General features: G+C 41.1%; 1 protein-coding gene across 1 annotated transcript in view; it reads left to right on the forward strand.

The window, feature by feature from the left end:
* Positions 1 to 475: 475 nt before the first annotated feature.
* Positions 476 to 27,273, forward strand: part of LOC311597265 (zinc finger protein 431-like) — a gene marked incomplete at its 3' end in the record, with an annotated part of 69,929 nt that continues 43,131 nt past the window's right edge. Inside the window, exon 1 of the mRNA XM_084781488.1 lies at positions 476 to 541. Coding sequence (XP_084637614.1) covers positions 479 to 541 — 63 coding nt within the window. The 5' untranslated portion in view covers positions 476 to 478. The remainder of the gene's footprint in view (positions 542 to 27,273) is intronic.

Below are 27,273 nucleotides of genomic sequence, written 5' to 3' on the forward strand. Positions count from 1 at the left end.
ACCCAGGCCCATGAGTGCCCCCTCCCACACACATACAGAGCTGAGAACGTCACACTTCTTTGTACCCCGTCAGTCCAGCTTCCTCAACAGGCCTCCTAACTCAGACAACAGACAGAAGATTGTGAGGTGACAGCTCTGTCCCCAGCAGCTAGCCTGTCCCTTTCACCCCATTCTCTCTGAGGTGGGACCACACTAGGAGTCCAGAGGGTGTCAGGGCCTAGACTACCTACTGCAGATCTCTTCCCCTTCCCTGTCTCTCCCTGCCTTGCCCTCTTAATAGGAAGGACATTCTTTCCTACACCAGTGTCCCAAAAGGAACCACTGCCCATTCCCAAATCAGTGTCACTATACACACACACACACACACACACACACACACACACACACACACACACCATGGAGAGTGAGACGTTCCAGCTGCTCCTAGCCCCAATCCTAAAGTCTGATCAGACTGGTAAGGACCAGCATCCCTGAACTTATGGGAACTGCTGGCATCAGAGAGATGATAGAGTCTGTGCTGCCATCCAAAGTTCCCATCAAGGTCCGCTTCTGACAGTCCTTTGAACTGGCTGTAGTTTGTAGGACTACAGGGTCTAAAGAGAATTTAAAAAGAGCCAGCCCCAACCAAGCATTTAGGATGCCTGGAAAGACTGAGATAAAAAGCATAGACTTCCCTGTAGAGTATTTACAAACAAATTCTGGACAGATTTGAAAAGGGAACTCATCTTGGCCCAGAGCCTTAACTTCTCCACCTGGAAAATGGGAGGATAAACCCTTAGCATAGAAGTACTCTGTGATGCAGGGGAGCCAGTTAGGTTAGGGTGTGGCCTTCTGTGTTTCCTGGGAGCAGTATAAAGGATAACAGTGGGGTTTAGGGAGACAGACCTCACACACCCATATCAAAGTTGGTAGCATCACTGGCCCGGATGATCCCTGTCCTCAGTAGATAGTAGCCATGTATGAAGGACTTAACCATCTTGCTGGAAGCTGCCTTAAATTGGGGCTGACAGAATGAAGAAAAAAGATGGTTTCTTGTGGGACTTGTAGTCATGCAGGGATCTCCATGTAGGACTGGGGACATGGGTACTAATGGCCAGCCATTTTGATGACCTCCATAGTTCCCTGGACATGGGATAGAAGTTTGTCACATTTGAAAGCAAGAGTCCATGAAGACTTGAAGGTCATGAAGGAAACTGCAAGACCTCCTCCCACTCCCCAGGGCACTTTGCATAGATGGGCACAGCTGGGTAGAAAGGGTCCCTGGGATAGACTGAACTCTAGAAAGTACCAGAAGGCTTCAAGCTTTTGAGTGCAACCAACACAGTTTTGCTATATAGCCTGAGGATATAGAGCCATTGTCTTTGGTGTCTGTGCTTTTATGGTAGGTCATAAACATGTCCCGATTCCCTCCTGTAGAATGTAATGTCACATCATGGGTAACAACCAACTGTGTCCCAGGGAACTGAGTCAAGTTTCCTGTATGTAAAGCCTGCACAGCCAGCTCGGAGAGAGTAGAAAAGATGGACCCAGAAGCACACACTGATTGACCTCATGCCTTGTGTTTGCTGTGCCAAGCATCATTTACATATCACCTCAGTTAATCCTCTGAGCAACTGGAAGGAGCCAGTGTTCTAGTGTGTGCCTTTGCCATCACCCCCTGCTGCTGCAGTAGGGATGCAGGACACAGAATTACGCACACTGTGCTGCTATAAGAGCTCCAAGAAAGGACCGACACAGCCCTAGGACATCCAGGAACATGTAGCAGGAATGATTTATAGATGAAGTCACCAGGCAGGCATGACAGGTTAGGGTGTTCCAGAAGTACTGGAGAAGGGACCAGGAGCCGGGAACCAGCATGGTTCACTTCAAGGGACGCGTGAGTTCTTCTGAGGCTAAGTGGGTGGGCTTCACCCTTCAGGCCAGAGTGTAGCAAGTGTGATCCGTATGACAGTACACACCATCGGGCACTCACGGGCAGAAAGGGATCTGAAATTGGGAAAATTGGGGGAAGGTGCAAACCATACCATCTCCCGGAAAACCAGAGCCAAGCAGGAGAAGGAAGGAGGTTGTTTAGAGATAGATAGCAGGTTCCCCATGTCTAACCCTAGTTGGAGAAGACACCCATCCCTCTGAGGGACGTTTCCAATGCCCTCTTGCCATAATTTCCCTCCACTTTACTGTCGCTCTCGGCATGTATTGGTGTGCTTGTGAAATCTTTTGTTTGTAGGTGGCATGGTGTGTGGGTGTGGATATTTCACAGACATGTAAATGTACATGTATGTCATGTACAAGTGGAGTTGAAAGGTCAGCCTTGGGTGTCATTTCTCGAGATCTGTCCAAGTTGGGGCTTTTTGTTTGTTTGTTTGTTTGTTTGTTTGTTTTTGGGTTGTTTGCTTGATTTATTTTATATCTATGGATGTTTTTCCTGCATGTGTACGTAGTCCCGTGATGTATAGAAGAGGGTGATGAACCTCTTAGCTGGGCTGCAATTGTGAGCTGCCATTTGGGTCCTGGGAATCAAGCCCTGGTTCTCTACTGGAGCAGCTAGCACTGTTAACCACTGAGCCATCCTCCAGACACTGTCCGCTTTGTGTTTTGAAATATGTCCCAGCTGGGAGATGGTGGTGCATGCGTTTAATCCAGCACTTAGAAGTCACAGGCAGGAAAATCTCTGCGAGTTCATGGCCAGCTTGTTTTATAGAGCCAGTTCCAGGACAGCCAGGGCTACTTAAAGAAACCCTATTTTGAAAAACAAAGAAACAAAGTTTGAGGAAAAAGACAAAGAAATGAGTCTCTCACTGGGCCCCAGGGACCCTCCTGTGTCTGCTCCCCTGGCACTGATGTTACTAGCACACACCACCATGCCTGGGTTTTCATGGACGCTACGGCTGAAACTCAGGTCCTGGTATGGAAAGTGCTGGACTGTTTCCCTGGCCTATAAAACAGGATGTTAAGCAGTTAGGTTTTGCCTTTGTGTATGTATGGTGTATTTGCTTTTTGTTTTTTGTTTTTTCTGTATGTGGGCAAACATCACATCTTGCAGTTCCTTGTCCAGCATCTTAAGATCATGATGAAATTGTCTGGGCTCCAAAGGGCTAAGGTATTCCCACTGTTACAGCACAAGAATGGCCACACAAACCACTCAAGCACTAATCTCAGTGAGCTCGTGATGGTTTGTTTGGATGCCTTTTCCAGGTTGATAGAACAGGGCCACATCCAGGACTCTGGATCCTACCTGTGACGCTGACTTTTTCTTACATCAGGGCTTTTATAGAAAGAACCAAACACAAAAGTCATGGGGGAGGGCAGTAACACATTTTGGCTAGCTGTACACAGCAATGTTACATTTTTGGCTAGCTAGACAAAGTATTATCAGCTGACCTTTAAGCTGATTGGTTCTAGGTGAGGTTAAGTAAGGGTTTTCTGACGTGCAACTGGAGTGCAGCAGTGTGCAACTATGTGCAACCAGGAGTATAGGCAGTAAGAGTGCAACCAGAGTACAGCCAGGTGCATAGATAACAAAGTACAAGTCATGACACTGTTGGTTCATAGTAATATATAAGGTCAGCTTGACCCTCCGGCAGTGGCTGTTAGTATAGGTTAACTTGGCTCTTGTGCAGGGTTTGTAACTGTCAGCTATGAATAACTACTTCTAGAGACAAGGTTATAAATGAAATGGAAACAGAATATAAAAATGGATGCAACTAAGTCCCAAAGCAGGCTTCAGTATTCCAGGCTTCAACACTGTTCCTCCTCCAGCACTGACAGATGCAGCACACAGAACTTCTCCTTTAGGCCAGCTCTGTAGATTCCTGGAGCTATTTCTTTTTTAAGATTTATTTATTGTATATGAGTGCTTTATCTGCAGAGAAGGGCATCAGATAACATTATATATGGTTGTGAGCCACCATGTGATTGCTGGGAATTGAACTCAGGACCTCTGGAAGAGCAGACGGTGCCCTTAACCACTGAGCCATTTCTCCAGCCCCTCCTGGAGCTATTTCAAAGGACCTCCTATTTCCAGTCTTCTCTGTATGGTATTATAGTTCACTTACTTAAAAGTGGGTTAGAGAGTCTGGAGAGACTGTCCAGTGGGTGAGAGCACTTTCTGGTCTTTGTACAGTCCTACGTTCCATGTCTAGCACCCACATGAGAGCCTAAAAGTGTCTCTAAGTATAATTCCACAGGAACCATAAAGTTTAATAGTTGGTGTAAACTGGTACCTGTCAGTGACTTGGCTGAATATAGCAATGAGAGGTTGGCCTGTGAGTCCTGATGTCTAGGTTAAAAAATTGGTCACATAAAAATATACTTCTGTCTTACAAGGGAACATGAGAAAATAAATTGAGTTACTGTCTTCTTTGGAGCAACAAAATAACTGATAATATGTGATACAAGTAATGGAAGTTATATTACAGGTTATAGTTCCATGGGAGAAATATTCCACTATGGTGGGAAAGATTTGGGGAGTATTGAAAGTCTAGATGGGGAATTAGGTCTACAATCAGGAATCAGAAAACAAATAGAAGTTTCCAATAGATGTAAAACTTGAGAACTCCACAGCAGTTCATTTCTAAAAGGAGGCTCCTTTTCATAAAAGCTGCACAGCTACAAAATGTTGCCAACTTGGGGTCCAGGATTCCCCTGTGGAAAATATTTCACATTCAAAAGAGAAAAGTTAATTCTGGGGCCAAATATCAGTGACAATGACCTAGGAAAACAGGTGAAATGAACACAAATTCCTTGTTCTCATGTAACAGTCAGAGAACTAAGGCCATTATGAATCAAGGCATTTAAAATACATTAAAGAAGAAAAGACTCATCATGGAGACAGGCCATTTCTTCAAAAACAGTTGAAAAGCTACAAAAGGGATGCAGTCTGCAGGATTCCACAGGAGCCTCCAGGGCCCATGGGTGGGAAGGTGAAAAAGACTCTGGCTCACTTTAAGGAGAAAGATTAATATTGCACCAAGGAGGTGAACTTTTGCAGGGAGGTAGAGTCCCACTGTGGTACCAGTGGGTGAGTGTCTGCTTCCTGTATTCCAGAAGTGACAATGACTTCAGGCAGGCTGGTGTGTTCTGCTAAGGTCATTTTGAATGTACTCTGTGATCCAGTCAATTCCAAGTCAATTTACAATCAATGCTAAGCTCGGGATAACCTCCCTTGCCTTCTCTCTTCCTACTAGTATCACGGAGGAAGCAATGCTAACACTCATCTAAGCATAGCATATGAGTATTATAGCAAATGAGGAAATCCTTCCTATAAACTTCAGACAGGACAATGACAATGTTAGTCTATCCACGGGTGAACAAACAGGTAGAATAGTACCGATTACTGAGACCTCCTACAAGTTATATTGAACTCAGGAACAGATTACTAACAATGTCTACATGGAAATAAGTATCTCCTTTCTTTTCAGTTTCCTTGGCTCATTTGTAAATGGGAAAGGTCATGGCTGTTGATCAAGAAGCTTTATATTAGTGACACCCGAACCACCTCTCTTTTAGAAATAGTGTAAGTGTTATTATACCCAGGTTATTTTAAGTACTTGTTCACCTCATATGGTGCCTAGAATGTTTTGTAAAAGAAGAGGAAGGCATTTTCTCATTACATTCAAGGTCAAATTGTCTTCAGTATTTAACATTAGACCCATCTGTTGACCTTTTGAAAAAAAGGGGGGAGGGGGCTTCTTTCAATGGCAAGGATCTCTAGTGCATTGCTGAATAACTGACTAGCTGTCTGTGTCTCGTTTCAGTCTCCACCCTCCAAGTTGGATAAATGAAACAGGAGTGACATTAGAAATAATGTCTGTTTGAACATCAGGAATCAGTACTACTTTCTAGGAGAAATTACTCTTAAGATGTTTTATTTCTTATGAACTTTTTTTGTGACTTATTCAGACATTTTATGCTATGCTCAAGTTTTACCTCATTTTTTCCCCAGTAGCAATTTTGAAATGGTTATCATGTTGAGAAAGTAATAGTGTATAAATGCCATTTATCCAAGTCCTATATCATAATCTTTATGAAATAATATTACATCTATACCTGTCGCGCCTCGCTCGACCAGCAAGAAAGACACGACCACCGGTTCTTTTATCAAGCGGTTTTACTCAGGCTTTGTTTCCAGGAGAATCCCCCGAGCCACTCCCGTCACGCTCATTTACCACCCAAACAGCCAATCACACTAAGCCACATCTCACACACTGATAGGCTTGTAGAGGCGGAGCTAATGCAAGCAGCCGGCCTTTTCCAAATAAGGGGTTGTTTGTCTAAATCGAGGCGGCTCTGGCTGCATGCCAGGCGCCATCTTGGGGCGAGGTCTACAAAGGGCTCTGTGGCTCTCCACATATACCTTTATATATTTTCTCATCACTTGATGAATTTTTTTTTTATCTGGTCAAACCAGTCAGTTCAACCAACTACCACAGTCACAGGAATCAAAACTAAAAAGCTTTAGAGAGTAGTAAGGAAATTATGCACTAGGGATGTAGAGGAGGACTCAAAATTGTATGTCAAGGATCACTATTTGTTTTGTTTTGTTTTTTGTTTGTTTTTCAAGACAGGGTCTCTCTGTGTTAGCCTTGGCTGTCCTGGACTTGCTTTGTAGACCAGGCTGGCCTCGAACTCACAGTGATCCACCTGCCTCTACCTCCCAAGTGCTGAGATTAAAGGTGTGCACCACCACCAGCCTGGCCACAAGAGAAATATCTCTTAAGTCATCCTTCCACCTAACAATGAGTAACATGGAGAGAACAAGATTTGAGCTGCCAGAGGAAGAGTCCAGGTTTGACTGTGAAATCACAGCACAGACAAAATTCCCCTCAGCGTCCTTTACCTGGACATATGGCGGATGAAATCTGTGTTTGGCTACCAGTGCAGTAAAGCTATTGGGATAGCACATGACGAAGTATATGATTGGGCACATATGATGGGCACATCAACAGCAGCCACAACAAACCTCTGTGAATGATTTGGCAGAACTATAACTTTGACCTATGTTAGGAGAACACTATGAAATCATTTTCTTTCTTGAAATACTATTCTACCACAAAATGGATTCAAATGCCCAAAGTTACTTTTTAGATTATACCCACAATTGAATAGGCTACATGTGACTGTATTGTGTGTGTGTGTGTGTGTGTGTGTGTGTGTGTTTGTGTGTGTGTGTGTGTGTGTGTGTGTGTTGTGTGTGTGTGTGTGTGTGTGTGTGTGTGTGTGTGTGTGTGTGTGTGTAAAACTTGAGGTATGGATCTTTCCAAACTGGAACCTTGGAAATATATACACCCAGCACTTCCGTATTATTTCAACATGATTCTTCCACTACTACAGCTCAGTGAATGGGGCGCAGGAAACTCTGTGGCCAGTAAGCCCGTTCTCAGTCTATCCCATGCAAGAACTCTGCACAAAGGACCCCGATTTGATGAGTCTTCCTGATAATGTGGAAATCCTGTGGAAATAATGAAGGCAGCCTAACACCTTGCATTATTCGTAGAGGATGATGGGAAGAGAACAAATTCTTCACAGCCCACTACAAGGCAGAATTTGTCAAACCCCTACTTCCCCGCTGATGGTTATTGGAGTGCCTGATATTTGCCTACCTGAAAGACTTACAATTGTACCTAGGATCCAGAACATCTTACTCATGTTCAACCTCATATCATGGCTCCCACCTGAAGAACTTTGCTCAGAGCCTGAATTTAGAAGAATACTAGTCTTCTTTAATTCCTCAGAAAACAGGTTTGTGGCAAGAAAACTTTTACCATTGTTGGTTGCTGGAGCTACATTGGTTGGCTCCTTGCTTGGAGCTGGCATAGCGTCTTTCGTTCTTTTGGACATTAATATAGATATGCCAGGCATCAGAAATATTACTGAACAACAAACATTGCCTTTTAACGCTTTGTCTGATGGACTAGCTACTATTCACAAACTGATTTGAGGCTCTCATCTGGAACTAAATTTATTAAAGCAATCATTAGCAGATAATAACAAATATATAGCTGAAAATTTAAAGAGGTTTGCAGTAGCCAAGCAGACATCTCAAGATTATCTGCTACAACTTAATCTGAGGAAGAAAAAGAAGAATGTATCCAAACAAGAGTTTCTTTTCACAGAGTAGAGACAAATGTGTCTCAGCTTCTTTCTGCAGGACTTGGAATAGAAAGGGTGGTCTACCAAGACTCTACTGGACTCAAGCCGAACTCTTGATGTGAGCATGGATTCTGCAAAATACATTTACACTTAGTCTATATGATAGTGCAATCCCAGCTTATCACAAACACCTGTTGCCTAAGAAAGTTGGGAGTGGATTTTTTAAAAAGATTTATTTATTTATGATTGTGTACACAGTGTTTCACCTGCAGGCCAGAAGAGGGCACCAGATCTCATTATAGATGGCTGTGAACCACCATGTGGTTGCTGGGAATTGAACTCAGGACCTTTGGAAGAGCAGGTGGCACTCTTAACCTCTGAGCCATCTCTCCAGCCTAGGGAGTGGATTTCTTATACTCACTGATTATTTCCTGTGGACTAACTGGCCTAATATAGCAGATATTTACTGCTCGCTTGAGGCCAACAACTTTGTGGCTACCCTCTCGGTCCAGTGACCTCCAGGTATCATAACTGACCCCTTTGGTTTTGGAAAACCAACTCACAGATCTTGGCAATTTAGTCTTTACTGTTCTTTCCTCTAACACCACAATTACAGTCAATGGATTATGAAATTACTAGGGGTATTAAGACTTTTGGATGACTAATGGAATCCAACGTTTTTCAGCAGTACTCAAGAGTGGACATGATTGTCTATATCTGCAAAGCTGTTAAGCTTTAAAAATTGTTCTCTGTGTTATGAAACCAATAAGATGTTTAGATTTGATTACACTTGCTTCCCCATGTGGACTTATTCTACTAGATTCAGGAGAGCTTTTGGCTTTTCATGTACATTATATCTACCCTTCTAGCATGCAAATTTGTTTTGACTGTATTAGGTTTGTTTAATAAACTTCATTTTAGAGGAACTATGAGAATGAGCTTCAGAGGCTACTGTCATTCCAGAAGGAACAAACCAGCTGTGTAGGATTCCATTAGACACATCTGTGCAAACCATGACTAGACAAACTTCTTCAGGAGATGTGTCATCTCCATGGTGACATTTCAGGACAACATTCTGTTCCAGGTTCTTAGTTCTACTCCACCAACTCATTTCCGTTTTGCAAAAAGAGGTGGTCTGTATATATTGGTATTAAGACATGAGGTGAGCGCCTCAGGAAATTAACCAGACTTCCTGATGCTTTATAGTCATCATTTACCTTTTCATAATATTAGCACACACAAAACTGGGGTGTGGGGGGAACACTGGAATCTAATTACAAAGCTTACTGACCTCCTGGATGCTCTATTCTTCTTTTAAAAACGATTTATTATTCGTATACAGTGCTTTGCCTGTATATACACCTGTATACCAGAAGGGGGCATCAGATCACATTATAGATGGTTGTGAGCTACCATGTGGTTGGGAATTGAACTCAGGAGCTTTAAAAGAACAGTCAGTGCTCTTAATCACTGAGCCATTTCTCCAATCCCCAGTTACTCTTTTCATTAACAAAAGAAGAAATACCTGGCTCATAAGGTGATCCGTATGCTCCTACTTGACCCTGATCAAGTTAGGATTATGTCATGCTAACGATTGGCTTACCTTAGAGTCCTGTAGTTCCAACCACGTTATGCCCCACTTTACAACATTTTTAAAAATATGTATTTTATATAGTAGATGAGTGCTCTATCTGCATGGACACCTGCATGCCAGAAGAGGACATCAGATGGTTGTGAGCCACCTTGTGGTTGGTGGAAATTGAACTGAGGACCTCTGGAAGAGCAGACAGTGCTCTTAACTGCTGGGCCATCTCTCCAGCTCGACTCAACAACGTTTTTGTTTGAAAGTGATTACATTGCCTTTATTTCTGAATGTGTTTTTCAACTCTGTATACCAAACCTGGAGAAAATAAAAATTTGGGAAAATAGGTATATGCTATAGGGATCATGGCAACATCCTGTGATAAATTGTTTTGATTATTTTGCTTTATAAGTATATGTTTTAGAGTCTGAGATTTAACTTCCTGAATTTACTTGTTTATTAGTGATTAGAATATTTATTGATGCTTTTTCCTTTTCCTGTTGTGGCCCAAAATTACTGTGAAATTGTTAATAATTCTTCTATGTGGTCCTAATCATCACTGTGTATGCCTCAAGGACCAGGAGATGGAATTTAATGAACACAGTTAAAAAAAAAAAAAGAAAGCCTTTTAGACATGTAAAAATAGTTTAGTCAGGATCCCCACTATACACAGAGCTGCTCCTGATAATCAGAACTTGGTGACATCCCTCACTTAAGATAAAGAGACACAGTCCTACATCCCCATGACACCCACTGGACAGTATATAAGCAGAGACCAAGAGGAGTACCCTGCTCTGCACATCTGGAAAGACACCACGGTGATCTGCCCTCTGGCTGGAGTCTCCCCCAGGATCCAGGCCCTCAAATCAGAAGACAACCATCTGAAGTTCAGCTAAGATAAGTCACAGGGGTGCACAGGATTGGAGAAATAGGCTTAGGACCATAATTAGGAATTGAGAGTCTGAACTTTGTCTGATGAGCCTCAGCATAATAAAATAAAACTTTTATTATACTCTGTCTGTCTTGCTTCTTCTTGTGACACCCTTCTTAGAATAAAGCATTTTAAACAAAGGAAGTTGAAAAATTGGCACAGAATTAAATGTACTAATATTTGTATTTCAGGAATTTGATTGCCTAATAAATATTTGTGGTCTGGTGAAAACAAACGGTTTTCTTTCTTTAAAAAAGTGATACCTAATAACACAGACAGAATTATAGTCATTGAGTGGTCTTAGGGGGGTTTCAAAAAAACAGGAAATATATTGTGATCAAGAGTAAAGTTGAGGGGCTGGTTAAGAACACTGACTGCTCTTCCAGAGGTCCTGAGTTCAATTCCCAGCAATCACATGGTGGCTCACAACCATCTATAATGTGATCTGATGCCTTCTTCTGGCCCACAGGTGTACATGCAGACAGAGCACTCTATACATAATAAAAAATAAATAAAATCTTCATTTAAGAAAAAAAGAGTAAAGTTGAGCCAGGCAGTGGTGGCACACACCTTTAATCCCAGCATTCAAGAGGCGGAGGCAGGTGGTTCTCTGTGAGTTCGAGGCCAGCCTGGTCTACAAAGTGAATCCAGGACAGCCAAGGCTACACAGAGAAACCCTGTTGTAACAACTACAATAACAGAGTAAAGTTGAAATATTTGGGTTTTTGTTTTCTTTCTTTCTTTTTTCTTTTTCTTTTTTTACTTTTCTTTCTTTCTTCCTTCCTTCCTTCCTTTCTTTCTTTCTTTCTTTCTTTCTTTCTTTCTTTTTGTTGTTGTTGAAAAGGGGTTTCACTGTAGTTGCCTTACCCACTTTGATCATCCTGTCTCACCTTGGAGAAAGGGTGCCTGGGAGCTGAGAAGGGACTGAGGAACCTGAGGCTAACATCAACCTTGTCATGCTAATAGGCACCACAGTCAGGTGTTAATGGGACAGCCACAGGTCCCTTTTGCCAGAGAACACACTTTTTAGCATCAGTATCATCAAGCCCCTGAGGGGCTTTCCTCTAAATGCCAGACTTTGGGGAAAGCAGTTTCTTAGGGAAATGACACATGGATTAAAGGGTAGAACGGGGCCCTCAAACTTATACTGCATGTACTGTACTGACTGAGCCATGTCCTCAGCACCTAGATCTTAGCTGTTTCTATATGTGTTTGTATCAGTGATGTAGTTATAGGTGGCTCATCAACCTATGGGAGAGAGGAAAAATAATATGCGTAATAGAATACCTGTGATAGGAGAACGGAAGGAAGTCTCTTGGGGATGGAATGGTGCAAAAGGGCCTGAATATTAGAGAAAGTTCTTTAAAGCAAGTTGTATTTTAAAACTACCTGATATCTGACATGTTAATTAAAAAACACCTACCATCAGAATGAGTAATTTTTGGTCCTCAAAAAATTTGAGTATTAGTCAAATAATGTCTTGTTTATGGTAGGTTTAATTTAAAAACTGAAAATTCTGAACTACTTTTTTTTCTTTTATTTTTATTTATTTATTTATTTTATTAATTTATTCTTGTTACATCTAAATGGTTATCCCATCCTTTATATCCTCCCATTCTTCCCTCCCTCCCATTTTCCCCTTATTCCCCTCCACTATGACTGTGCCTGAGGGGGACTTCCTCCCCCTTTATATGTTCATAGGGTATCAAGTCTCTTCTTGATAGCCTGCTGTCCTTCCTCTGAGTGCCACCAGGTCTCCCCCTCCAGGGGTCATGGTCAAATATGAGGCACCAGAGTACTTGTGAAAGTCATACCCCACTCTCCACTCAACTGTGGAGAATGTCCTGTCCATTGGCTAGATCTGGGTAAGGGTTTGAAGTTTATGACCTGTATTGTCCTTGGCTGGTGCCTTAGTTTGAGCGGGACCCCTGGGCCCAAATCTGCCTATCATAGTGTTCTTCTTGTAGGTTTCTAGGACTCTCTGGATCCTTCTACTTTGCTATTCTCCCATGTTTCTCTCATCTAGAGTCCTAATAGGATGTCCTCCACTCTGTCCCAGTTTCCTGGTAAGTGAAGACTTACATGGGACCTTCCCCTTGGGCTAGTATGCAGATATAAGTGAGTATATACCATTTGAGTCTTTCTGCTTCTGGGTTAACTCACTCATTATGATCATTTCTAGCTCAATCCATTTGTCCAAAAATTTCAGGAATTCTTTATTTTTAGTAGCTGAGTAGTATTCCATAGTGCAAATGTACCACAGTTTCTTTATCCATTCTTCTACTGAGGAACACTTAGGCTGTTTCCATGTTCTGGCTATTATGAATAAGGCTGCTATGAACATGGTTGAGCAAATTTTCTTGCTGTGTGCTGGAGCATCTTCTGGGTATATTCCAAGGAGTGGAATAGCTGGGTCTTGAGGAAGCCCTATTCCCATTTTTCTGAGATAGCACCAGATAGATTTCTAAAGTGGCTGTACTAGTTTGCATTCCCACCAGCAATGAAGGAGTGTTCCTCTCTTTCCACATCCTTGCCCGCATGTGGTGTCGCTTGAATTTTTGATCTTAGCCATTCTGATGGGTGTAAGATGGAATCTCAGAGTTGTTTTGATTTGCATTTCCCTGATGATTAAGGAGGTTGAGCATTTCTTTAAGTGTTTCTCAGCCATTTGATATTCCTCTGTTGAGAACTGTCTGTTTAGTTCTGAGCCCCATTTCTCAATTGGGTTATTTGGTTTGGTGGTGTTTAATTTCTTGAGTTCTTTATATATTTTGGATATTAGACCTTTGTCAGATGTAGGGTTGGCGAAGATCTTTTCCCAGTCTGTAGGCTGTCGCTTTGTTCTCTTGACAGTGTCTTCTGCTTTACAGAAGCTTCTCAGCCTCATGAGGTCCCATTTATTAATTGTTGACATTAATGTCTGGGCTGTTGGTGTTCTGTTCAGGAAGTTGCCTCCTGTGCCTATATGTTCCAGGCTCTTCCCCATTTTTCTTCTAAGTGACTTAGTGTCTCTGGTTTTACGTTGAGGTCTTTAATCCACTTGGATTTGAGTTTTGTGCAAGGTGACAAATATGGATCCAGTTGCATTTTTTTACACATAGACATACAGTTAGACAAGCACCAATTGTTGAAGATGCTATCCTTTTTCCATTGAATGGATTTGGCTTCTTTGTCAAAAATCAAGTGGCCATGTATGTGTGGATTCATATCTGGGTCTTCGATTCAATTCCACTGATCAACCAGCCTGTTGCTGTGCCAGTACCATGCTGTTTTAATTATATTGCTTTATTGTACAGTTTGAGATCAGGTATGGAGATTCTTCCGGAGGACCTTTTATCGTACAAGAATGTTTTAGGTAGAAAATACTGAACTCTTAAGTGGGATGTCTCTTCAAATCCTTCCTCCCAAGTCTCAGGAGACCTCTTGGGAGAAGATATAGAAATAGTATAAGAGCCTGAGTGTATGTGAGAAAAGAAAAGAGGGACAAATACTTGGCAAGTTTATGGGAGACTAAAACAGGAAAATATACTTTGTAACTGAAGAGTTCCGTTTTTGCAGCTAAGAGAGTTAAAAAGAAGTTCACACTTGTCCTGTATGTTAAGGAAACATAGGACAAAACCCCTATGTGTTCTAATATATAAATATGGATTCTTACCCTGTCCATTGGTAGACAAGAAATGTTGGACTAGTTGGACCATAGCCTCTGAGCCATTCTTATAAACCCACTTTCTCCATACATAGAGATTCATTCTGTCAGTTCTAGAGAGCCTGTACTAATACACCTGGGTGTTTTGTTTTGTTTTGTTTTTTTACCTTCCCACTGAGGAAGATGTCTGGCTCACAGTAGTGCTCTGAAGTGTTTGTCATCTGTCTCCTGCTTCTCTCCCAGGGTTGTGTCAGACCTACCAGGTGAAAAGTGGTGGCAGTTCACCTGACCCCAGCTTGAAGTCACAGAACAAAAAATCACGTTTTGTTTCCTAAAAAATCTCTCTTTGTTAATATTCTTTGCACTCTTCCACCTGTGGGACAGATTGTACTCTCCATGTAAGTTGAATAATGTGTTGTGCAGGCTGTCCACCTTGATTACAGGAGGAAGAAGGGGAAGGGCCTATTGGAAGACAGAAGGGTGGACTAGTAGAGGCCAGGCACAGGTGCTACAGAAATACAGATCTCTCATCTAGAGTCTCAATAGAATGTTCTCCCTCTGTCTCAGTTTCCTGGTAAGTGAAGGCTTTCGTGGGACATGCCCCTTGGGCTAATATGCAGATATAAGTGAGTATATACCATTTGAGTCTTTCTGCTTCTGGGTTAACTCACTCATTTATGATCATTTCTAGCTCAATACATTTATCCACAAATTTCGGGAATTCCTTGTTTTTAATAGCTGAATAGTATTCAATATTGTATATGTACCACAGTTTCTTTATCCATTCTTCTACTGATGGACACTTAGGCTGTTTCCATGTTCTAGCTATTATGAATAAGGCTGCTATGAACATGGTTGAGCAAATTTTCTTGTTGTGTGCTGGAAGCATGGGAGAATGGCAAAGTAGAAGAATCCAGAGGGTCCTAGAAACCTACAAGTAGAACATTATGATAGGCAGATTTGGGCTCAGGGGTCCCGCTCAAACTAAGGCACCAGCCAAGGACAATACAGGTGGTAAACCTTAAACCCCTGCGCAGATCTAGCCAATGGTCAGAACACTCTCCACAGTAGAGTGGAGAGTGGGATATGACTTTCTCACATACTCTGGTGCCTCACATTTGACCATGGCCCCTGGAGGGGGAGACCTGGTGGCACTCAGAGGAAGGACAGCAGGTTACCAAGAAGAGACTTGATACCCTATGAGCATATACAGGGGGAGGTAATCCCCCTCAGGAGCAGTCATAGGGGAGGGGAATAAGGGGGAAATGGGAGGGAGGGAAGAATGAGAGGATACAAGGGATGGAATAACCATTGAGATGTAACAAGAATAAATTATTAAAGGAGAAAAAAAAGAAATACAGATCTCTGCAGATCTGGGAAAGATCTTGCCCTGGAATGGAAGCCTGGGCCAGAAACCTTTATGCATTGTCCCTCAGTCCACACTAACCTCTAAGGGAGGTGTGCATGTCATTTAAGAACCACTGGTCAGTCAGGACCTCTAGGCAAAGGAAACAGTCAGAAGAGGAGGCGGGTTCTTCCAGGCTCAGTGGTTCAGGTTCAACTCTACAGCTGAGCAGGCTTGAATGGTTGGTGTGATGAGGTCTGAACATAGCTGCCTGGTGCTATGAGGGGACTTCAGGTGAGTTCCAAAGTCCGAACATTGTGAGTGTGTGGCTGCTGCCCTGAAACAGGTATAACACACTGCTGTGAATATCAGCAGCTGGTGTCTTTGGCCTTTACTGGACCTGGCTGGGAAGAGGCAGCAGGTGTAGCCACCAGTGAGATCCTTTGCCCTAGCCACCCCAGGAACCCGGTGATGCCATCTGAATAACTTTACTATCGAGCTGCATTGTCACAAAGCACTTGCAACAGAGGCTTGCCTTCTTTCTTTCTTTCTTTTTTTTTTTTTTTTTTTTGAGACAGGGTTTCTCCATGTAGCCCTGGCTGTCCTGAACTCACTTTTTAGATCAGGCTGGTCTGGAACTCACAAAGATCTGCTTGCTTTTGCCTCCCAAGTGCTGGGATTAAAGGCATGTGCCACCACGCCAGGCTTGCATTAGAGGCTTGAATGTAGAAACATCCTTCACGGGATGCCAAATTCAGAGAGGCCTAGTTTCTTAGTATTTTCTACATGTTCTGCCTTTGGCTTTTAATACTGAGGACTGAGATTCACTTGGGTTAATTTTGTGGCGATTGTAAAAGGCATCTCCTGTGTTGAGTAGCACTCCAAAATGAAGATGTGCTGTAAAAGTACAGAATTGATGATGAGAAGCATTTACCAGTAGAATTTAGCTAAGAGAGCACTGCCTACTGCCTTTAAAACATCCCACCTTGGGGGAAAGCGGGAGGGAGGGAGCAATGGGAGGATACAAGGAATGGGATGACAATTGAGATGTAATATGAATAAATTAATATTTAAAAAAACACGCTCCCAAGAAGAGACTTGATACCCTGTGAGCATATACAGGGGGAGGAGGTCCCCCTCAGTCACAGCCATAGGGGAGGGGAGTAAGGGGAAAATGGGAGGGAGGGAGGAATGGGAAGATACAAGGGATGGGATAACAATTTAGATGTAATATGAATAAATTAATAAAATATATTTAAAAAATACTCCACAGATAAGTAGCGTGCTAACCAGGCCTGTTCAAGATTAGCATGCTAGGATACACATGTTTACTACACCAGGATTGTCCAGAAATTTGGCTCTGACCAATTACCAAGGAGACAACCCCAATTCACAACCATGCACTAGGCCCATCTCCATGTTGAGGGCTGGCCTGATCAAACAAGGCTTTCTCTGAAGTCCTCATGAATGGAAAATGACATAGCTCTTCTCAAATTCAGGAACATGTTTAACAGAATCAGTAACCGCCTGGGGCCTAGGCCTGGGGAGTTTTGTCCAAGGTTCTGAGGTATTGAGACTAAAGCATAGCTCTTTCTCTAAAACCAGGAATATGGTTGGGAGACCTGTGGGGCCAGTGCCTTTAGGAAGGGCTTGTTTCAGATTCTGAGAATCTAACTCTTCCCACCACTTGGAGGTCTGGTTATCAGGTCCAAGGCCGCTCTGGTCTGGGTAATTAATGTTACTGAGATTTGCTGTGTTCCTGTTGCACAATATTATTTTATTAGACGCCTTCTGAGTTTACCCAATTGTATGATAGTTTCTGCTAACTAAATAGATGTCTTCAATCTCCCTACCTTTCTTCTCTGGAAGTAGTGTACAAGATGCTATTCTTTTAAGAAGCTTACCTAGAATAAGACGTAGCTTCTGCAAGGCCTTCCCATCACAGCTTTTATACTTTCCACATTTTACTTTTGCCATCATTTGCAACTTCTGGGACCTTGCTCAAAGTAACTACCTTGTCAGTGAAAAATGACCTGTTTTAGGGCAGTGGTACACTTAAAGAAATAATTCTGAACAGCTGGGTGGATCGCTGTCAGTTCAAGGCGAGCCTGGTTCACAAAGCCAATCAAGGACAGCCAGGGCTACACAGAGAAACCCTGTCTCGAACTCCATATGTGTGTGTGTGTGTGTGTGTGTGTGTGTGTGTGTGTGTGTGTGTATTTTTTCTGTGTAAATCTCCCATCTGCCTAAGGTGATAGACATGCAGTCTCAAGTACATATTTAAATTGTTCAAAATAAAACCACATCCAGAACCAAAAAGAGATTTAAGCATGACAACATATATGGAATGCAGAATCTGTTCTAGACTAGCTCCTCCTTTAGCAATAGTCAGAGCTGAAGGATGCTGCTATTAAAAAGACCTTTCTTTCTTTCTTTCTTTCTTAAGAGATTTTATTCTTAGTTAGCCCTTTTTTCCTCTTTTTTCTTTTTTTTATTAATTTATTCTTGTTACATCTCAATGGTTATCCCATCCCTTGTATCCTCCCATTCTTCCCTCCCTCCCATTTTCCCCTTATTCCCCTCCACTATGACTGTTCCTGAGGGGGATTTCCTCCCCCTGTATATGCTCATAGGGTATCAAGTCTCTTCTTGGTAGCCTGCTGTCCTTCCTCTGAGTGCCACCAGGTCTCCCCCTCCAGGGGCCATGGTCAAATGTGAGGCACCAGAGTATGTGAGAAAGTCATATCCCACTCTCCACTCTACTGTGGAGAGTGTTCTGACCATTGGCTAGATCTGCGCAGGGGTTTAAGGTTTACCACCTGTATTGTCCTTGGCTGGTGCCTTAGTTTGAGCGGGACCTCTGGGCCCAAATCTGCCTATCATAAGTTAGCCTTTTAAATTGTGTGTGGAGTGATTTCTCCTTGGGAAGGGATATTAATTCTAGAACAGTTGCATCTTCAGCCTTTTAGGAAAATATTTCTGAGACAAAAAATGTTGACTCAGGCTTTCCTTTTGATTAAGCTACCTTAATTTTTGGTTTTTCAAGACAGCTTCTCAGTGTAGCCTTGGCTGTCCTGGACTCATTTTGTAGGCCAGGCTGGCCTCCAACTCACAGTGATCTGCCTGACTGAGCTTCCCTGAGGGCTGGGATTACAGGCATACTCTACCTTGCCTGGCAACTTCCTAAATTCTTAAGCTAATGGGCTGTACCACAACAGAGTTAGAAAATTCCTCATTTGAGTCATGAACTCTCCATTGTAGTAACAGGAAAAGGATTTGCAATGTGGATCATGGCTTCTGCCTTCAGACCTGAACAGGAGGAGCAGTTCACTGTGTTCACTGCAGAATAAAACAGAGTAGACAATAGCTAGATCACACACTACAGCGTCAGCAATATGAAGAGAGATTTGATTTGGACAGTGTAAATGATTTCATAATTCCCAGCATGTATTACTTCATGTGAATACAGACAGACAAGGTTAGTGGATGTACAACTTTAGGAGGCTGGGTGGAGCCAATGGATATTTAATATCCAGTCAAGGGACTGTCCTATGAAGATATGTACAGTCCTCATTGCCATAGTTAAGACACTGAGAAATTTGAGATAACAGGCCAGTGGCTGTAGCTGTATGGTCAGGTAACAGATCTGAGCAGCTCACATTGCACACAGGGTTAAGATCAAACACTGTCTTATTGATGCCATTCCCTTTACCAGGAAAGGGCCTGCTCTTTCATAGTCAGTATACCTACATGTTGTTTTCAAATATATTTATCTTTTCAACATTCAATTGTTGCTATTACTTTTAAATTTCATTTTCTTTGGTGCATCATTGCTCTACTCTCTTATTTGTTTCTATTCTCCAGTGTTTCTAGGATGTTAAAAATGTCATTTCTTTTTCTCAAGTACTTTGATTATTTGTTTTTGTTTACAGCAATATCTTCTGTAGCTCAGGCTTGCCTCGTGCTATGCAATTGAGAGTTGCTTTGAACATCTAATTCTGCCTCTACTTCCCAGCACCTGCAAAGACAGTCCTGCAGCTTTTCCATGCTGCAGCAAGATGTGTCAGTGAGAAGGACAGAAAGGCCAGTGAATGAGTGTCCTCTGACCTCCCTGGCTATTTGGGGAGAACTTCACATAGAGAGGCTCTGCAGCTCTGGATGTAAGAAGTTCTGGTGGTTACATTATCACTGTCAGTGTGCACACATGGGTACTCTGTATGCAGTGGGAAGACAGATTGCGAAAAAAAGTTTGGTTTCTGGAAGTTCTGAACATTGCATTCCACATTCAGTCTTGTGTGATACATTTTACAAATAGTTTAGAAACTGGTAGAAAGGAGAAGGCCAGGATCATCCTTCAGCAATCTTTGATTAGCATCTTTTTACCTTTCTACTACCACGAGCCACATTGGTGTGATGCAGCTAAATTCAATTCCAGGGTACAAAAGATGTTGCTGAGCTGCAGCAGTTTTTCAGGTGTGCATGGTGTTGTGCAGGTGGGTAGGGTGGATTCCAAACCTTGGGCCATGGCCCATGTGGCAGAAAGCAGACTTGAAATTACGATTCAACATTGTTTTGTTTGTGGAATCAGTGGGCCTGGGTTTGGCCTGAAATCACAAGGGGGTGTGAGCAACAGCAGAGCTGTAGCCCACCTTTCTGCTCACCTCCATTTCCAAAGAGAGTTTTAGAGCATGGGGCCTCTGGAAAAATGATCAGTGGTATTGGAAGGTCAGAGATACAACAGTTTAGGAGTCACTTTCAGTTATTTTTGTGGGAATTGTAAAGTCTGTGTTTATTTCATTTCTGTACACATACAAACATAGGTAACAGTGGTCAAACTCACATATTTAGTAGTTGTATTTTATTAGGTATTTTGATGAAAACTATATTTGGGGGGTTTTGTTCTTGATTTTTCTCCCCAGCCCCTTATTCTTTCACAAATATTATATACCTTCGTGGTTGCTGTAGCTACAGAACTCATAGTGTCTCTCTGTGTGTAGTACTATTTCTTCATAATCCTATTGAGAATTCTGACTTTTTTCACCTGGTACATAAGTTTGGAATCAGCTTTCTTGTTTTGAGTTGTTAGGAATTTTGTTTGGATTTTTTTTTTTTTTTGAGTTTATGGTGTAGATTAAATATACCAAACATTTTTTTTCTTTTTCTTTTGAAAATACTTCATTTTATTTGTTGCTGTTTACACTTGGATAAATGTGTTATTTATAAATTTTAAAGTGTTGTATAACATTCACTTAGCAAAAACAGTAAGTGTGTGAACGGGAAACTGATGTGAAATAACGTACAAAGCCATGAAATGAGGACCTTAATGTAGAGTTTAGTGACACACTATACATTGTTATGGTCACATAAAAGATCTCACTCTAAGTATCATTTAATTGAGAAAACAAAGAGAATGAAATAAAACATTCTTCTGAGTTGAACAGTGGGTCTGAACATGAGATGGGACTGTGTATTAGCATGCAAAATAAATTCTGTTATCAGTAGGTTGGGATTTTCCACAGATATCCACTAAAATTAGTTAAAATGGTGTTTTGTTGTTATAGTGGATGTAAAATTGCACATATTCACTCTGGGTATTCTGAGACATTTGGATGTAGTATTTGCACACAAGTAACCCCTCATATAGAGGACTCATAAAATGACAGAATATTATGGATCCCAGAAATCTTCTCAGTAGATTTTCTATGCACTTGACATTAGTATTAAGAAGAATCAGAATTCTCATGTCCAGTGCAGCTATATTCATGGTTGCCTAAATATGAAAACAACCTCAACATTCATTTGCTGAGAACAAGCTGCGTGCCTCAGGAGGATGTTGTGCTTAAAGGAATGAAGATGATGGCAACGGTTAAAGGGTTCCACACTGATAAAGAACTCTCACAGCCAGTGCTGGAGTGGTCAGGAAACAGCATGTCGTTACTGCTTAAGCAGGGTCAGCCCTTTTCTTCCCTTCTCTGTGAGGATCCTGGAACTCCAGGCAGTGTAATGCATGGGTTCCCTCTCATGTCCTGGCCTTCAAGTTGAAGCACATGTTAGGATTGAATTCCCACCTGTCCTGTGTCTCCATGACCCCATACAAATTGCAGACAGGATGTTGTAGGGGTGGAGGTTTGTGGCTGGGTTGGTGTCCAGGTTTCTATTTTCAGAGCCTTCTCTTGACAAAGGGATGAGAGCAGGGATGAAGGCTGCGAGCCTCTATCGGCTCAGCCTCTCTGCATTCAGAAACTGTGTGGACATTTTTCTCATCAATGGGGCCCTGCTGTCAGGTTTCAGAGAGCCAAATTTTATCCCATTATTAGCATTGGTGGTTTAGGGATATCCAAGGGACCCCATTTGCCAACAACTCAACCAAATGGAACCCATTTTCAACATTGAAGCCCTGCCTGATTCCAAAGGGTGCCCAGTTTAGACTGCATATCCTCCGTTACTAGGCGTCCTCACTAGGGTCACCTTCAAGGGTCGCAGGAAGTTGACATGTTTCTAACTCCCAATGCATCCTAATTCCAGTTGCTTCTACCTGTACTCTACTCATTTTCTTCAACCCCCTCAACTAATGTCTTTTACTCCGCAGTCTACCTATAGAATCTACTCTATTTCCCTTTTCCTGGGAGATCCATGCTTCCCTGCTATAGGCCTCCTTTTCTCCCATTCTCTCTGGGTCTGTGGAGGGTAGCTTGATTATCATTTACCTAATAGCTAATATCTAAGTATAATCTAATACATGCCATATCTGTCATTCTGGGACTAAGTTGCCTTACTTACTTAGGGTGACTTTTTTCTAGTTGCATTCATGTGCTCGTAAAAATTCATGATGCCTTTTTTTTTCCTGTTTTTGTTTTTAAACATTTCACTCCTTTGTGAAATGTACTACGTTTTGTTTATCTTTTCTTCAGTTTAGGGACATCTAGGTTGTTTCTAGTTTTTGACTCATATAAATAAAGCTGCTATGAATATAGTTCACTAAGTGTCCTTGTGGTAGGATGGACCACCTTTTGGATATATGCCCAAGAGTGGGATAGCTGGGTCTTGAGGTAGATGGATTCCCAATTTTCTAAGGAACCATGATATTGATTTCCTTAGTGGCTGTATTAGCTTGCACTTCCTGCTCAACATCCTTGTCAGCATGAGTGCTCACTTGTATTAGTGACATTGATCTTAGCCATTCTGAAATGTGTAAGATGGAATCTCAAAGTAGTTTTGGTTTGCATTTCCCTCATGGCCAACGATGGTGAATATATCCTTAAGTGTTTTTCTCAGCCATTTGAGATTCCTCTGTTGAGAATTCTAAGTTTAGATCTGTTCCCTACTTTTTAATTGTATATTTTTTGAACATCTGTATTTTGGAGGTCTTTATATTTTGTGTATCAGGCCTCTATCAGATGTGGATTTGGTTAAAAAAAAAAAAAGAAAGAAAGAAAGAAAGAAAACTTTCCATTCCTTAAGTTGCCTGTTTGTCCAATTGATTGAGTTGTTTGCCTTGCAGAAGTTTTTCAGTTTTATGAGGTCTAATTTATTAATTGTTTATCTTAGTGCCTACACTATTGTTGTTATGTTCAGAAGGTCAGCTGGGTGTGGTGGCGCACTTGAAGAGACAGAGGCAGTAGATCTCTGTGAAATTAAGGCCAGCTTGGTCTAGAAAATGAGTCCAGGACAACCAAGGCTACACAGAGAAATCCTGTCTTGAAAAACCAAACAAATAATCAAGTAACAACAACAACCAAAGAAGACTGTCTCTTGTGACAGTATGTTCAGGGATGTTCCCCATATTCTCTTTTTTCAGTATCAGTGTGGCTGGTTTCATTTTGAGGTGTTTAATCCAGATGGACTTGAGTTTTAAGTGCAGGGTGAAAACTATGGATTTATTTGAATTCTACTTGTAGAGATACAGTTTACCACTTCTGACTGTTGTTTTTCCATTCTGTGTTTCTGCATTCCTTATCAAACATCAGATATTTATATGTGGTGGGAATTATATCTGAGTCTTCAATTTGATCCCACTGATCAATGGTTCTGTTTTTATACCAATAACATGAAGTCCTTTTATCATTCTGGATTGTTTATATAATTGATATATTTAAAATCCTGTATTATTATTATTACTATTATTATTATTATTATTATTATTATTATTATTATTATTATTCCATATGAAGCTGGGAATTGTTCTTTCAAGGTCTGTAAACTATTTTGGAATTTTGATAGGGATTGTTTTGAATCTGTCGATTGCTTTTGATAAGCTGGCCATTTTTACTGTACTAATCCATGAGCATGAAGTGATCTTCCCATCATCTGATGTGTTCTCCAACTTCCTTCCTCAATGCCTTGAAGTTTTTCATCATACAAGTCTTTAACTTGTGTGTTTAGAATTACTCTATCATATTTTACATTATTTCAAGCTATTGTGAAGTGATTTCTTTCTCAGTCCATTTGTCATTTGGATATAGGAGGGTTGCTGATTTTGATTTTGGTTTTTGAGATACTCTTTTTTTGGTTTTTTGAAACAGGGTTTCTTTTTGTAACAGCCCTGGCTATCCTGGACTTGCTTTGTAGACCAGTCTGGCCTCAAACTCACGGAGATCCACCTGCCTCTGGCTCTGGAGTGCTGGAATTAAAGGTGTGTGCCGCTATGCCTGGCTTTGAGTTAATCTTTTGTCTAGCCATTTACCATGAGTTGTTACCAGCTGTAGGAAGTTGGTTGTGGAATTTGGTGTCACTAATTGAGTTGTGTATACTATCCTTTCATCTGCCAATTAGGAAGGATACTTTGACTTCTTCCTTTCCAAATTATATTCCCTTGATCCCCTTCAGCTGTCTTATTTTTCTGGTTAGAATTTTGAATAGATATGGGCAGAGTGGACAGCCTTGTCTTTTTCCTGATTTTAGTGAAATTCCTTTGAGTTCCTCCCCCATTTAATTGGAGGTTGCTTATAAGCTTGCTGTAAATTTCCTTTATTATGTTTAGGTGTGTCCCTTGTATCTCTACTCTCCAAGACAGAGCTGTTGGATTCTGTCAAAGGCTTTCTCAGTGTCGAATGAGATGATCATGTGGGTTTCTTCTATCAGTTTATTTAAATGATAGGTTAGATGTACTGATTTTTCATGTGGAACCATCTGGGCATCTCTTTGAAGAAGCTTACTTGATCATTGTGGGTGACGTTTTTGGTGTGTTCTTGGATTCAGTTTGCAGTTATTTTATTGAGTGCTTTTGCATCTATTAGTCTATTATCCTTTTTCTTTTTGATACTCTATGTGCTTTGGCTATCCAAGTAACTGTGGATTCATAAAACAAGTTGAGTAATAATGTTCCTTCTATTTTTTACTTTGTAGACTACATTGAGCAGTATTGGTGTTAAGTTGTTTTTTAAAGTCTCATTGAATTCTGCACTAAAACCACCCAGCCCTAGCTTTCTTTGTTTAAAGTCTTGTAATAACATCTTCTATTTCTTTATGGTTTATGGGTCTTTTCAATTGTCTTTTCTTTTTCCCAAGACAGGATTCCTCTGCGTAGCCTTGGCTGTCATGGACTCGCTTTGTAGATCAGGCTGGCCTTGAACTCATCGTGATCCTCCTGCCTCTGCCTCCCAAATGCTGGAATTAAAGGCATGCGTCACCATGCTTGGATCAGGGATAAACTTGTTTTCAAATGTGCTTATGATTTATTAAGCAATTAAATCAAAACTTTAGGTATATAATACACATTACACCGTTTCTTTAAAAGTCTGTTTTCTTGCCTTTGGAATGAAAAATTTTCATTTATTCAATCTGATTCAGATTTATGTACCATCATCAATCATGGGAAACAAATGTTTTCTAAGTGATCCTAACAGACATCTTTTTCTTTATAATAAGACAATGAGATACTTCTAATAGTCAAAACTATTTCCGCCAATGTTGAAACATCCGAATGCTTTAAGTGCATCTCTCCAATTTTGCTGGGATATCCCTCCACTTCTAATGCATTTTCTATTATTGGTAAAGGAGAAAAACAGAATTCACAAGGTGAGGGCTGGCCAGTGATTTCTTTGACTTTTGGTTTTGATTATAATTTTGTAATTCATGTTGAAAGACCTATATGCCAGTCTTTCTGTCTTTTATTTGCTGTAGGATTTTAAAATTACAATCTTAATTGTATTGTTGTTTCACTGGAAAGTGATAGACCTTCACTTTCTTTTGTCTTCTGAAAATTTACTATATTATGTTATGAGTTCCTTGAATTGTTGTTGGCTTGGTGATTTTCTGAGGTGAAATAATTTTAGTTTTTCTCTTCTTGATTCTAAAGGCTTACTTCTCATTTCTTGGTAAATGTGCATTTACCAGTTGTTGTAATAATCCATGTTTGGGTTTTTGCTTCTTAAATGATTGATATGGTTAATACATTTGTTTTGGAGTTTTAAATCTTTCTCATGTGTTATTGTCTTTTTTGTCCTAATTAGCTGTATTTGTCAACATTTCTGAGCCTGTCATTTGAGAAAGCCTCAATTGAGGGCATGCCCTCATCAGAATGGCTGGTTGTTATGTCTGGGAGAGATTGTGTAGATTCATCAATGATGTGTGAAGGCACTTCCACTGATGGTGACAATATCCCTAAGCAAGTCCGCCTGGCCTAGCCTAGCAAGAGAGCATGACAGAAAACAATGTTTGCCCAAGGTTTTTGCCTTAATTTCTTTGAAGAGTTGGTTTCTGTCCTAAGCTCCCAAAATTATGGACAGTGATCTGACAGGATAAACCAAGAAAACCTGTTCGTTTCCGGGATTCATTCACAACAGCTGAGTAACAAATTTGAGTAAAAAGTTGTACAGAAAAATGTATTTTGCTGCTGGACAGAACCTCATAGTGTTCTCTTTTGGAGGAATGTAGAAAATAACAGTACTTTAGATAGCAAAAAGCGTAGAAATCTGTACATGGAGTTTAATCGGCTATTCTTTTTTATATAATTTATTTAATTTTATTTTATGTGCATTGGTGTGGGGGTGTCAGATCCCTTGGAACTAGAATTACAGACAGTTGTGAGCTACCATGTGGGTGATAGGAATTGAACCCGGGTCCACTGAGCCATCTCTCCAGCCCCCTTAATTGGCTGTTCTTGTAGGACCTAGATGATCAGACTAGTGAGAGTAATGCAGACAGTGGAAGTCGAGGTCATGGGATTTCAGTGGAAAACACACTCCATGAAAAATTTAGCTAGAGGTCATTTGTGTGATATTTTGGCCCAAAATCTTTCTTAATGTGTCCATGCAATGAGAAATTGAGTAAGTCAGAATTTAAAAATAGTATGCTGTTTTCTTAGAAGGACTATTGAATCTGTTGGGTGCTTGTTACTAATGACTCATTCAGGACTAAGGTGGAAAAAGCAACAAGTGGGACAGAAATAAAGGCAAAGTCTGGGTTATAGAGAAAAACAGCACTGGGTAGTTTCATCTGGTAGTCAAATGTGAAACAGGCAGGAATTTTCAAGGAGATTATCACCATTAAAGTGAGGGGCTTTGCTCTGGATTTAAAAACCTAAGAAGGCGCCCAAAGGAAAACACTGTCACCTGCTAAACCTTCAAGATTAGGCAAACTGACTCTTAATCCCAGGAAGGAACTTTACACAAAACCAGCTTCAAATGTGGTCCAAGCATGGCAGGGTCCATGTCAATTTAGAAGCCAGATTTGGCAGG

The sequence above is a fragment of the Acomys minous genome, assembly GCF_964271855.1.
Source record: "Acomys minous genome assembly, chromosome: 5".
Lineage (NCBI taxonomy): Eukaryota > Metazoa > Chordata > Mammalia > Rodentia > Muridae > Acomys > Acomys minous.